The sequence below is a fragment of the Populus alba genome, chromosome 11 (genome assembly GCF_005239225.2).
Source record: "Populus alba chromosome 11, ASM523922v2, whole genome shotgun sequence".
NCBI lineage: Eukaryota > Viridiplantae > Streptophyta > Magnoliopsida > Malpighiales > Salicaceae > Populus > Populus alba.
In genome coordinates, this window is record NC_133294.1 from 3,552,465 (window position 1) to 3,566,514 (window position 14,050).

Below are 14,050 nucleotides of genomic sequence, written 5' to 3' on the forward strand. Positions count from 1 at the left end.
AATGGATCTTGCATAAGAATGGAAAGGCTGGGCTATAGTTCTTGATGAAAAGCTGACTGAGAGGGTATGTTTGACTCAAAATCTGTAGTAGATCCTCAGAATTAAAACCTGATTTCTTGTGCTACGATTAGGACCAAGATCAAGCTCTAATGTTGCATGAGAGTCAGTTGTTCCAACGTCTTTTAATGCCCTGAATATCTGCAGAATTTAGCACAAAACGGCGTCGTTTCCTTCAAATATTCATCATATGTTCTTCCCTCTTTCTATCAAAACGCATTGTTTCACTTTCACTTAATGTCAAACAGCGTCGTTTTCATCCTTAATTATAATTAGGTTTTTCTAATTAAAATCAAATTAAACTTCTTATTTGTCCCTGCGTTTTAGCGTCATTTGTACTTCAGTCCGTGGCCTTTGGATTTTCCTAATTCAGGTCAATTTCACCCTTGACCAAATTACAATATGTCCTCTGATTTCTCCCTCTCTTTCATTTCTGTTTTGGTTCTTCCATTCTTCATTTTTAAATCAAATTAACTCTCAATTTCAATTTTATTCTTCGATTAGACCCATAATTGATCTTCTAATTTGGCAATTCATTTCAAACTCATCCTTGAATTTCATTTTCATTTAATCTTAGCCACATTAAATCAAAATTAAGCCCTTTTATCAATTTCTTATTCAATTAAGCCCTCAATTATAGCCCAAAAAATTCTCAAACTTAATTTTAGCTATGATACTCAATTATTGGTCCAATTTCAATCTCAGTTATGTATTTTTATTATTTTTTTAATATACAAAAATTAAATAAAAAAAAAGGAAAAATAATGACATGATTAAATTAGTTAAATTTACTGAAAAGATATATTTTTTGAATTTTTTTAATTAATTAAAATATAAAGGATCAAAATTAGATTATAACAAAAATAATTAAACTCTACTCTCTCTTGTAGAAACATTAAAAAAAAAAAAATCAAGAAGACTCATGCAATCCCTGTACAAAACACCCCCAGCACGTACTTTTAATGTATTTTTTAGGTTTTCAAGAATTATACACAAATTTTTCATGCATATAATTATATTTTTCTCTTTATGTTCATTAGTTTCTTCTCTTACATTTACTGAATTAATCATCGGAATATCCCCTGTCCTCCCAGGAGACTGATGTTTCAAGAACAACCCGAGCTAGAGAAGTTTTTTCTAAGACTTCATCGATAAGATAACAAAAAAAATATATAATATTCTGGTTTATTAGAAATATCTGCCGTGTTCAAGTATATAGTTCCTTGACTGAAATTTTAACGCTTTTGATCTCATGTTTCACTGCGGGGGAATTACCCTTCAGCCTAGTAGCTGGTTGGTGATCACTTCCATTGCACTCTATATATACTCCAAGCAGAAGTAAATGATGTCCCCATGGCTAGTTGGAAATAGATTTCAAGGACAATATTTTGTCATGAAGGTGAAACACAATTGATTTTCTATGCTTCTCTTTAAAGTAGCTAGGATTATTCCAAAAGGAAAAGGCAAAGCAACGAATAATTTACTTTTCTTCTTTTTTGCTTGTTCATTGTAGAAGCAAGAATGTGAATCTTGATTTCAAGCTTCAATATTATGGTTTAACAAATGCAATACAATTTTTATACAGAACTAAGAAAAAAAATCTGACCAAAATCTGATCTTTTATATACTTATTTTTATAATGATCAATTAAGCAAGTTCCTAAGCTATAAAAAAACAGAGTAATTAATAATATATGCTTCTAAAAACGGATTAATTCAGCTATTAATGTTGAAGAAAATATCCTTCAAAAGAGAAGCTCATTAGCAAGAATTCACCAGAAAAGAATAGTGTATTTTAAGAGATCAATACAAAGTATTATTTAATTTTTTGGAATTAAAGAAATAAAAAGGTAAGATGGGTGGAAAACTATATGGCTAGTTAGTGATCATAACTCTCCAATAAATTAAGGAAAAGTTCAAGATTCTAACTCTACCACAAGTAAAGATGATGGATAATCCAGATGCAGTCATGAAATCAATAGCTTCTGTATACAGTTTTGGAAAAGGGGAGGATATTATACTTTGCTCTCCATTCGTCTGCAGGTACTCCAATAGGGAATATCTACGTAATATTCAAGATAGCAGAATTCTGATATAAAGGAGAAGGTTGTTGTTGAGGATTGGAATAGCAAATTTTCTTCGTTTTTTATTTTTTTTGGTTTCAAGGAAAAAATTAACCACTCTCTTCTTCATGCAGCCTTTTATGTCTTCCCGTACTACTGAAATCGATCCTAAACAGAAAATAAACGGAGACTTGTACTGTGCTCTCATGAAAGGAAACACGAAGAGCGTTGCAGATCTCTGCCTAAAGCTTCAGGATCATGCATTGCACGTAATAACAGTAACCGACGATACAGTACTTCACATGGCTACATATGCCAAAGAAGCATCCTTGGTAGAACAATTACTAGATGAGTTGCCTGATCATCATCTCGACAAGTTGACTCGCCAAAATGGTGTAGGAAACACAATCCTCCATGAGACTGCCACAAGCAACCATACTGTAGCTATTGCACGTAAACTTCTGCAGAAAGCCCCTGGATTGTTAGGCATGCGCAACCACAATGGGGAGACGGCTCTCTTTCGCGCGGCCCGGTATGGAAAAACTGATATGTTCGACTTTCTAGCTACTAGAGTCTCTGGATATGATGAATCTGGTTTGCAATTCTATGTACAGAGAAGTGATAAAACCACTATCCTTCACATGGCCATTCTTTCTCTGCATTTTGGTAAGCATTGTCAATTATAAATTCATTTCTTCCCCCCATCTGCAAGTCAATTTTGTTTCAACATATGAAGTTGATATTCAGATGCTGAATCGTTTTACTTACGTTGGACTATAGATTTGGCTTACCAAATTGCATCGAAGTACGAACATTTAATTGGTCAAAGAGATGGTGATGGTATGACTGGTCTTCAGATTTTATCATGCAACCCATCAGTTTTTAAACAAGAGCCTGAAGATGGATTCATTAAGTTAGGTATCGAAGTATGATTATTGCACTTCTCATCTATAAATTCTTGGATTTTGTATTATAGTTTCCATTCTTTTTCTGTCAATCCTCTTAACAATCATGTAACTTGCCTTGTCTCTGCATAATAAACTCATCCTCACATGACAGAATTTATATGCAACAAACAATTTCCAATTAACTCATTTCCTTGAAAGCTAAATCTTGTGGAAGTTCAGCATGGAGGAAAAAGGTTCAAAAGCAAAAACAACTGCATAGATCAGCTGTGGAGCTTGCCAAGTTTTTAGTCAGAAAAGATACCTCCTGGGAGTGTATTTCTTCTGGCATCGACGTGATGAAGCCTAAAATTCACAAGTATGGAGAAAAGGGAGGCCAAGAACGGCAAGAAGTACATTTGTATAATACAATTCCAGACCAAATGGAGAGTCGTGCAGAAACTCCTTTGATTTTGGCTACAAAGTCAGGCTGTGTGGAGATTGTTGAGGAAATACTCAAAGCATATCCCCAGGCAGTCGAACACATTGATGATGAAGGGAGAAATGTACTGCATGTAGCAATCAAATACCGCCAACTGAAGATTTTTAAGCTTGTGACACGAATGGAAGTGCCTATGAAGAGGCTGGGAAGGAAGATTGATAATGATGGGAATTCCATTCTACACAACGTCGGAAAGAAATCGAAGGATGTTGTGTCTGATGAGAAGATGGAAGGTCCTGCATTCCTATTACAGGAAGAGTTACTCTGGTTTGAGGTACACTTTTTAGACTTTTCACTTTTACCTTCCAGCTATGCATACCTATCATTCACATAATTCACAGGCAAGCACAATATTTTTTGACTGTCATACTAATCTTGAATCCTGAAGCAGTTTGACTAGACGTGGGGCAATATTATTACATTCCATTTACACACTTTATAGCGATATGGTAGATGAGTTTACATAACAATCCATCTTAAGAAAATAATTTATGACTGTTTTATAAGAAGAAAGATCTAAAAAAATTAATGGTCTAATGGTATATATTTTTTCTTTTAAAAGTTTTTTGAAAGACATGTTCTCTTTGTTATCCATGTGAGAACGCAGCGCGTCGAAAAAGTCACTCCATCCCATTTCCAGGGTCATCGGAACAATAAGATGCTCACTGCAGAAGGGTTTTTCTTTACTGCAAACTCTGAACTCCGCAATTTAGCCAAAGAATGGATAAAGACAACAGCAGAAGGATGTTCTGTGGTAGCAGTTCTCATTGCCACCGTTGCCTTTGCTGCAGCCTACACGGTTCCAGGAGGTCCGAATCAGAGCACTGGTGTTCCTGTCCTCCTCAACAAACCATTCTTTGTGGTTTTCACTGTGGCAGATGTACTCTCCCTTACCTTTGCTTTGACAGCAGTCGTTACCTTCCTCTCTATCCTATCATCGCCGTTTCGATTTAAAGATTTCAAGCATATACTTCCTAATAAGTTGATGATAGGCTTCACATTTCTGTTCTTTTCCGTGGCTATGATGATGGTAGCATTTGGAGCAACAATCCTTCTGATGATATACAGTAAGGAAAGGTGGGAAAAAATTACTCTATATGCAGTCTCCTTTATCCCAGTTAGCATCTCTGCACTAGTTTATTTCCCTCTTTATTCATCACTATCAAAAACCTACAATTACTTGCTCAAGAAGATTCCCCTCATTAAACATATTCTAGCTATACCTTGGAAGATCTCCAAATCTTTGAAATGTTGTTGAGTCGAAACCACTGATACCCACATTCCATGAAATATCCCACATGCAATTATCCTACACTAAATCCTTTCCATTTTCTGAAATGTGATGCCTGGTTACGTACGTGTTAGCACAAGTATTCGTTTCTGCCTGTAAACAGCTACCCATGGATGATTACAAGTATGATGTTTATCAGAATTACATGATTAGTTATTGGTTTGTGAATTTTAAGGATTCAAAAATTATAATATTCTGATGCGTGCTAGTCACCGAGTGTTAGCACATTCTTTACTTTCAAGTGTTTGGGACTGGATTATTTTTAGCAGCAGAACAGTGTGTGCGGGGGTTTACGCGTATGGCAGGGGAGTGTAGGAAAGTAGACAAGTTGATTGTGTTATTTGCCCTAATGCATCATAAAGGCAAATTAGCTGTTTCTAGTACTTTACCCATCACACACATCATAAACTTCATAATCCAAAGGACAAGAAAAGCCAGCAATTCTTGTAACATGGGCGTTTATTTAACTACTGAGTTCTTGATACCGGTCCCCTCTTCTTCCATTCAAGATCAGTGACAGCACATTTTGCTTGAAACCTGGTAAGTTCAATATTATGCAAAATGATGAATCTAGCTAGTTATCTAAACTTGGCTAGCAATTCTAAACCCTAAACATCTAAAACTTTGGTGCATTGAAACTTCAAGAATCATAATTTCCAAGTGAAAGGTTTGTTTACAAGTTCTATATATTCTATAAAGTAATGACAGTTCAAGCATCAACTCCATGAGTACTGGGAACTGCAGAAACCACCTAGCACTGAATAATTGAACCTCCAATATAGAAATTAAATTTTGTAAAGTGAATCAAGATCATGAATAACTTTTTAACTATTCTGATTGAGGTTTGTATAGTATTGTTTGAGGTAGCATTACAACATACTTGGTAGGACTGAACCTTCCGAGCTGGTAACCATCCACCAAGAATGCTGACTAGCAACGCTAACATCTAAAAAATTTATCAATATTGTCCATAATTGGAATTTACAGCATAAAAACAAATTGGTGCAGATTAACATCATGGAAAACTTCAAGTATAATTCGATGATCATACTCTTCAAAGTTCGTTGACATGTAATAACTCAACAGAGTTTTGGGTTGGTGTCTCCTGCCTAGTAGGAATCACTTCTGGTGTGCTTGCTGCATTTTCAAGGGTTATGCCGAAGGCTGGGAATCAGTCGTGAATTTGAAGATGTTAAGATGTGTGGCATGAATTAAAAATCCTTGCTATTTAAGAACTTTGCATTAAACAATGGAAACTTTATAGGGATAGGATTGTTTTGTCTAGGAATGGCATTCTAATAGAATTAAGAATATAAACCAATCATCCATCGGGACTAAAATTTTATTCTCATTTTTTCAATCCTTTTAAAATCTACTTAAAAGTCAACGCCTGACAAGTTCTAGATCATAAATCAAGTGAGTTGATTAAGTCTGTTCATAAGAACTTCGTCTAAAAAAAATATTCAACAAGATTTTAAAAATTTTCACAAAAAAGTTATATTCTTATTTTTTTTTATTATGGTTTTTAAACCTAGCCCAGTCAACCCCCTAGCACATCCATGGTCACAAGTCGAGTGGGTTGATCAGGGTTACCCGAGTAACTAATTTTTTATTTTAAAAATATATTAAAATAACATTATTTTGATAAAAAAAAATTTACAAAAAAAATTCAATGGGTTTTAAGACAAATTCTAAAAAAAAAACTAAAAAGAATTTAATGAAGAAATTAGGTCCTTATTTTTTTTATCATGTTTTTTAAACTCGACTTAGGGGTTGATTCTAAGTAACTCCTAGGTCACAAAGTCGAGTAAGTTAACCTAAGTTACCTAAATCAATTGATTTTTTTATTCTACAAGAATGTCAAAATTATATTTTTTATAAAGATTTAACAAATAAAATTAAGTTTTGAAAAAATATAACAAAAAATGTAGTCCTTATTTATTTGATTGTGGTTTTTAATTACATTTTTTTTCTTGGTTTCATCCCCTTGCATTTATTTTATTAAAGATTTTGCTTCTTGATTTTTTTAGATTTGTCTTTTATAATGTGTTGTGAGACTCATAACTGAGGTCATGAATTTAGAAAGTTAGCTTTAGTGAACTTCTATTTTTTTAGCATATTTTTTTTGAAATTTTATTTTTTATTATCTGATTGGTTATGAATTAATCTCTGTTATTTTTTTCATTTTTTTTCTTTGGAATTATCTCAATCTCACGTCCCGAGTTACAGAGTCGATAAATTGACTTGAGTTGATTCGAATATTTTATATTGTCACTTTTTTTATTTTCTATATGTCAATTTTTTTTTAATTTAGTTTATTTGTTGCCATTATTATTTTTAAAAGCATTATTAGATTAGTTGAAGTTATTAAACTCGGTTGACTAAAAAACCAAATTGTCTATTATTTTTAACTCCTAAGTTTAGCATGAAGTTTTTTTTTTTAACTTTAAAAACAAAATAGGCCATCCACGATATAGCAAGGGTCATCTATCTAATATATACTACACAACCCAACAATCGAGTGGCAAATTGAACGGTTTGAGTGAAGTCATTAAATTAATTATAATAACATTGATTAAATCTCATTTTTCAAACAATATTAACAATACACTCGGAACCATAGAGGAGGTGTTACGTTCACTAAAATCCCGAAGCTGCTCTTGATCGCTTGGAGCATAATCCCCAAAAAATCCTTGGAATATCCAGTGGTTTTTCTCCCACCAACGACAGAACAGTGGTTAGGTGAAGTACTCACAACAAACTCAACAAGAGAATCCAGACCGTCCATTTAGCCCCAACCAAACCCTGCATCTCGCCACGTGTCCACCAACATAAGCCTGCAATATTTTCATATTGCCCAAAATACCCTCAGATCTGTGGGCCAGGCAGCAACTACCTCTCCGGGTCCCCCCACCCACATGGTCCCTTAATTAGGAAAACTTGTTCAAATCAATTACTATGTTTTAATTTCTATCAAATTAAGGCTGCTATTTCGCCTTTTACACTCTTACTTCAACCTATTTACTTATAAATTATTTATAGACACCGAACACTAACTGATTTTAGATGGGCAGGTTCCTATATATAATTATGTTTTTGAATGGATTTGAAATCCTTATTATTTTTGGTTTATGAGCATGTATGTTTGTGCAAGTATTTATAATTTAACAAAAAAAAATAAGTAAAAGGGCTGATTGATAACATATAAAACATAAAAGGACTATGTTGGGGACGGAGATTCCAATGATTCGGAACCGAAACACAAGTATAGGGTCCTTTTAACACACTCTCACTCACTCCCTCTTACAACTCTTACAACGTAAAAACAAAAGGAACCTAAACGGAGTGTAGTTAGGTGTAACTACCAAAGATGGCTCCCCCTTCTGTAATCAATGGCGCCGTCGCCGCATCTTCCGGCAACTCCGCTCCGGTCACTGGACGCGTCGCTTCCGTTTACAGCGAAGTTCAATCTAGCCGCATTGATCACGCACTCCCTCTCCCTTCTGTCCTCCAGAACCCTTTCCAAATCGTCGACGGTCCTCCTAGCTCCGCTGCTGGCAATCCTGGTCTGTTTTGTCTCCAATCTCCTAGATCAATCAATTATCGTAACTAAACTCTTGGTTAATCAATTAATCTCTAAAGTTTTGATCTTGTTTGGTTTTGTTGTGGTGTGTTTGGCAGATGAGATAGCGAAGTTGTTTCCGAAGATTTTTGGGCAGCCATCAGCAATGTTGGTGCCAAACAATGTGGATACTTTGAGCTCAGATCAGAAGTTGAGGATTGGTGTCGTTTTGTCCGGTGGACAAGCACCTGGTGGCCATAATGTTATTTCTGGAATCTACGGTAAGCCATGTTAATGGTTCTGATTGTTGTTTTTATGAGATGATATTGTTGTGTATGGTTTGTGGTTTGTGATTGGTTGGTTGTGGTGGCGGTGTAGATTATTTGCAGGATCGGGCGAAAGGAAGTGTGTTGTATGGATTTAGGGGAGGTCCGGCTGGGATCATGAAGTGCAAATATGTTGAATTGAATGCTGATTATATCTATCCTTATAGAAACCAGGTAAAGTTGTGGTTTTTTATGTTTTTATTTGAATGTGGGATTGTTTTGAGTTAGTAAGTAAGGTTTAGATGTTGAATTATTAACTAGGCTGTAATGTTTGGTAGATTAAATGATCAATGCAATTTGAAGGGTGTACCATGTGAAAGTTATCTTAAACATTGTTTTCTTTAGTTATTGAATGTGCATATATTTCTTAAGCAGAACGTGATTTCTGATTTGGTTGTTACTTCTTTTTGTTAGGGTGGTTTTGATATGATTGCAAGTGGAAGAGACAAGATTGAAACACCTGAGCAGGTGCAACTATTTCTGAACTTGTTTGTAGTGGAGACTTTTTTTTTTGTATATTTTCCTAGTCTTTTTTCTCTTTGTTTTTTTGTAAGACTTGATAGGATAAATGGGAATGAATTGCAGTTTAAACAAGCCGAAGAAACAGCTAAGAAACTTGACTTGGATGGGCTTGTTGTTATTGGTGGGGATGACTCAAACACAAATGCTTGCCTCCTTGCTGAAAACTTCAGGTATGCCTTGATGGAAGTTTGTTATTGTACTATTTTTCAAATTGGGATAGGAATGCTGCTGGATTAGAAGAAAACTGGTTTTTCAACTACCATTAGCCTTGTTGATGTCACTTTCGTTTCCTTTAATATTCAATCAGGGGTAAAAATTTGAAAACTCGGGTGATTGGATGCCCAAAAACCATTGATGGTGATTTGAAATGCAAGGAGGTTCCTACCAGTTTTGGATTTGATACTGCTTGCAAGGTGAGTATAAATATTCTTTCCTATTTGAATCAAAATGCTAAGATATCAGATTTTCCTTATGTTATGCATTATGAATTTAGTTGTTGGAATTACTTGATTGTAGTCTTTCATTAAAATTTGCTTGAAAATTGTATGTGGTTGGATGGAAGTTCCTTGTTCGAAGCACGGCATCTTATCTCTGTATAAAAAACCTTACAGATTACGAGTATGATTGAGCAACACTAGTTCAACGTTTCATGAAAACTTGTTACTTTTAACCTTAAATATTTCATTTAATTAACTCTCCTAAAAATGTTAATATATCACAACTTTCATTACACTAATGCAAATTTCCCAAAGCTTGACTCTTTAATTATGGATTTTGTAGAATCTCAATTTTGCTACTCATGGTCTTAAATTTTATGTATATGTGCATGCATTATGCATACATGTTTGTGCAATATATTTTTACACACAAATATGTGCCTGTGTGTGTATGTGCAGGGATAGTCTTTGCACTTTCCATTGACACCTGCCTTGCCCGCCATGCTTGAGTTGTCCCATTTCATTGACATCTTTTCCGCACATTTAATTGTGAAAGGCAATACTGCTGACAGTATTATGCTGGACCCTACTGAATTGGTTGCCATATTATTGCTTGTATGCAATTTGCATTTCTGTTTAACAATTTTTGGACATTTACGATTCTATAGCATGTATTGTCACCTTATCTTGCCTGTGTTATCAATATTGTTATAATGGGATGAGGTTGCAATTAATCCTAATTCCATTAGTAGTTTGATATCCTTTTTGTTACCAGCTTCACACAATAGAACATTAATAATGTATGTTGTTCATGCAGATATATGCAGAAATGATTGGAAATGTCATGGTTGATGCTCGATCAACTGGAAAATATTATCACTGTAAGTTTGTACTTTGATTTTCTTTTTCAAATAAATTCCTATTATCTGTTTAATGAATCCGTAGTGAAGATAAATACTAATATTAGCTAATTGCATTTGATGAGTGTCCTCAGATATAGAATTGTGCAGATGGCTATTTAAATCATCCTATCATTCTCCCTCAACAAGCACTAGAACATGAACTGCCACTAACTTCTCTATTTTCCATGTAGTTACATTTTAATTGTTATCCAGATATCTTTATTTTCTTTGCAACTACACAACTGAGAACTGATCCTGTCTTAATTGCAAAGGGCTATCAGGAATTTGCTTTTTCCATACTTGCTCCAATGTGCTCAAGCATGTTATACACATTACTGATTATGCAAGTAAGCTTGCTCATAATCTGTGTTTCCTGCAGTTGTCCGGCTTATGGGACGTGCAGCTTCTCACATTACATTGGAGTGTGCCTTGCAAACTCATCCGAACATCACCATCATTGGAGAAGAGGTCTTCTTTTAATATGCTTCTTTAGTTTTGAATAGTTGACCAGTTGAGTTTGTTAACTGGTAATTTATCAGTATATCATGTGTTGTGCTTCTCTGTGGAAAAAAAAACATGGTTCCATTGTTGGTGACTGCTTTGGACTTTGTCAAGTTTGAAGTACCTTGTTTTCCTCCTTTGTTGCATCTAATTATGATCCCCATTTTTTGTTAGTTGACTCTTCCAAAGTAATTCCCATTCTTAACTCATTAGTAATTAATGCTCAAGCTGATCTGGGAAAGTTGACATTGTGTGTAGGAAAGCTCTTGGACCAAATCATTTTTGTAATTTCTACTGTTCAGTTATGTTCATTGCAGAAAAGCTTCCCATATACGTTCTCTTACCCTCTTTTATCTTGTTGCAGGTTGCTGCTAAGAAACTGACGCTGAAAAATGTTACAGATTACATAGTAAATGTAATCTGTAAACGTTCTGATCTTGGATATAATTATGGTGTGATTCTTATTCCTGAAGGTTTAATTGATTTCATTCCTGAGGTAAGTTGCCTTTTTGTAACTTTAGTGGCAATGTCAATTTTTTCCTTTATTTGAACACAATGTTCATTTTGATTCTACAGCAATCCCCGTTCAATTAATCATGTTTATTGGATGTTTACCTTTTTGTAACTATAGTGGCAATGTCAATTTTTCTCTTTATTTGAATGCATTGTTCATTTTGATTCTACAGCTATCCCCATTCAAATTATCATGTTTATTGGATGTTTCTTTTCAGGTTCAGCAGCTTATAGCAGAACTGAATGAGGTTTTGGCCCATGATGTCGTAGATGAAGGTGGGCAATGGAAAAAGAAACTCACAAATCAATCTCTGCAGCTTTTTGATTTTTTACCACCAGCAATTCAAGAACAATTGATGCTTGAAAGAGATCCACATGGAAATGTCCAGGTATTTTGTTATGTATACCATTTTATGTCTGATTTCAACCATTGTAATTAAGCTGGCATCATTATTCATAACTCTGCTTTTACCTTCAGGTTGCCAAAATTGAGACCGAGAAAATGCTTATTCAAATGGTTGAGACTGAGTTGGAGAAGAGGAAGCAAGAAGGTTCATACAAAGGCCATTTCAAAGGCCAGTCCCACTTCTTTGGGTGATTATAACTATTAACTAAAAATCACATCTCTATTATGAGTCACTATTTACTCTGTCCAATATTACATGATCTGTGACAAGACATTGGACATTGTTCCTATCCTGGAGTGTAATGGAAAGATTAGTGCATGATTTGTTGTTGGTTTTCTGATACATGGTTTGTACTGCTCAGGTATGAAGGAAGATGTGGTTTGCCTACAAACTTTGATTCTACATACTGCTATGCTTTGGGCTATGGTGCAGGAGCTCTCCTTCACAGTGGAAAAACTGGGCTGATATCATCAGTGAGTGATTCTATCCTTCTAGCTGTATTTGCCTTTTGTCTGAGTGGTTTAAGACTACTAAAAGGTTGTGCTATTCTTGACTTCTTGTAACATCAAAGTTTTGGCACTACTGATTTAGTTTCTTAATTTGACAATGTTATGTCTCCAGGTTGGGAATTTGGGTGCTCCTGTTGCAGAATGGACAGTTGGAGGGACGGCATTGACTTCTTTGATGGATGTGGAAAGGAGACATGGTATGCTCTCTTTCTTTAGCATGTTTTGCACCGCCTTATTGATGACAAGATACATTCACTTCCTGGTTTGAAGATACAAAATATGTTGTGGGTTAGAGCATGCTGCATTAGGATGTTGTATTATGGATCTAATTTAAGCTTCAAAAGGTTCTGAGAACTTTTTGTGGACCAGTCTAGGGACATTTCCTGAGTTCTCTGTCTCTCACAACAAAAAGGTTTTTTAAATTAAAATGTATTTTATTCTTTTCCAGGTAAATTCAAGCCTGTGATCAAGAAGGCAATGGTAGAGCTTGAAGGTATAAATTCTTTCTTAAGCATCCTCTTTTGCTCTTTTTTATTTAATGTGTAATTCCATCTGACTAATGATAGTAACTGTAGCCTCTGCTTCATTCATTATAAATAGCTTCTGCTTTGTTCTGAAGAAGTATAATAATTAATAGCATGTGTTGCTTGCACTGATCATTAATTTGGATATAACCTAGAAACATGTTCAGCAAATTTGAAAATCTCGATGAAATTTCAGGTGCACCTTTCAAAAAATTTGCATCCCTGAGGGATGAGTGGGCACTTAAGAATCGGTACATCAGTCCTGGTAAGTCATAAATTTATCAAGCAGTAGCCTTTAATTTGCTTGCTTACATGATACCAGTTCTATTACACCAAGTTCTTTGTAAAACATGCACTCCAAGATTATCCGTTGTGTTTTAACTCTATTGATTCAATCTCAGGTCCCATCCAATTCAAGGGCCCAGGATCAGATGCCATTAGCCACACTTTACTATTGGAATTGGGAGCTGATGCTTAGGTGTATTGATAGGTGCAAATTTATGCTCTTCAGAGAGCTGCAAAGTTCTTGGGACAGGCATGAGATCTCTTTTTTTTTTTTTTTGGTTTTCATTGCTGCTATCTGATTTGAGAGTTCTGGCTTTTTTGTTTGTTTATTGGATGATAATCCTGGGAAACTCAGATCTACATCCATCAATTGAACTTGTACGTTTGAACCTTCAGGTTCCTTTCATAAAAATGAATAATTTTATGGCTTCGCCAAAATAGTAGTGAATCTTTTGGCCCCCATCTTCACGATCATGGTCGTCATTGAAGAAACACATGCATTTAAGATCAAGGCCTTGCAATTGTGGCAAAAGATAAGCTGACATGAACATATGTTCCAAGAACATTTATCATGGCAGGATTGATTTTATTCAAATGTTATGTTCATCTTCATCCATGACTCCATGTACTTTATCAACTGAAATTGACAGGAAATGCAATTCTATTTAGATGATATTGGTCCTACTTGTATCTAACTGCTAGTTTCTTTCTTTTCAATAGTAATGAATTTGAGTCCATCGAAAGTGTTTTTACTTTTCTTTTTCTT

General features: G+C 34.9%; 2 protein-coding genes across 2 annotated transcripts; both read left to right on the top strand.

Annotated features, from left to right (window-relative positions):
- The first annotated feature begins 2,221 nt into the window (after positions 1-2,221).
- Positions 2,222-5,209, top strand: LOC118035092 (uncharacterized). The gene is made up of 4 exons (XM_035040578.2): positions 2,222-2,785; positions 2,900-3,037; positions 3,226-3,779; positions 4,113-5,209. Exons 1-4 carry the CDS (start codon positions 2,248-2,250, stop codon positions 4,761-4,763), a joined length of 1,881 nt encoding a protein of 626 aa, XP_034896469.1. The 5' UTR covers positions 2,222-2,247; the 3' UTR covers positions 4,764-5,209.
- A 2,873-nt stretch (positions 5,210-8,082) lies between these two features.
- Positions 8,083-13,722, top strand: LOC118035088 (pyrophosphate--fructose 6-phosphate 1-phosphotransferase subunit beta). The gene is made up of 16 exons (XM_035040576.2): positions 8,083-8,362; positions 8,478-8,639; positions 8,737-8,858; positions 9,099-9,152; positions 9,270-9,376; positions 9,514-9,619; positions 10,461-10,524; positions 10,925-11,013; positions 11,411-11,542; positions 11,778-11,948; positions 12,038-12,153; positions 12,328-12,439; positions 12,588-12,672; positions 12,924-12,968; positions 13,196-13,264; positions 13,401-13,722. The coding sequence occupies exons 1-16, from the start codon at positions 8,167-8,169 to the stop codon at positions 13,475-13,477; spliced, it is 1,707 nt and encodes a 568-aa protein (XP_034896467.1). The 5' UTR covers positions 8,083-8,166; the 3' UTR covers positions 13,478-13,722.
- Positions 13,723-14,050: the final 328 nt, after the last annotated feature.

What these genes read in the sequence shown, in the direction of transcription:
- LOC118035092 (XM_035040578.2), top strand. Translation starts at nt 2,248, where the DNA reads ATGCAGCCTTTTATGTCTTCCCGTACTACTGAAATCGATCCTAAACAG. An exon ending in CATTCTTTCTCTGCATTTTG is followed by an intron (nt 2,786 to 2,899) that starts GTAAGCATTGTC and finishes GTTGGACTATAG; the next exon opens with ATTTGGCTTACCAAATTGCA. An exon ending in AGATGGATTCATTAAGTTAG is followed by an intron (nt 3,038 to 3,225) that starts GTATCGAAGTAT and finishes TTTCCTTGAAAG; the next exon opens with CTAAATCTTGTGGAAGTTCA.
- LOC118035088 (XM_035040576.2), top strand. Translation starts at nt 8,167, where the DNA reads ATGGCTCCCCCTTCTGTAATCAATGGCGCCGTCGCCGCATCTTCCGGC. An exon ending in TCTATCCTTATAGAAACCAG is followed by an intron (nt 8,859 to 9,098) that starts GTAAAGTTGTGG and finishes TCTTTTTGTTAG; the next exon opens with GGTGGTTTTGATATGATTGC. An exon ending in AGATTGAAACACCTGAGCAG is followed by an intron (nt 9,153 to 9,269) that starts GTGCAACTATTT and finishes AATGAATTGCAG; the next exon opens with TTTAAACAAGCCGAAGAAAC.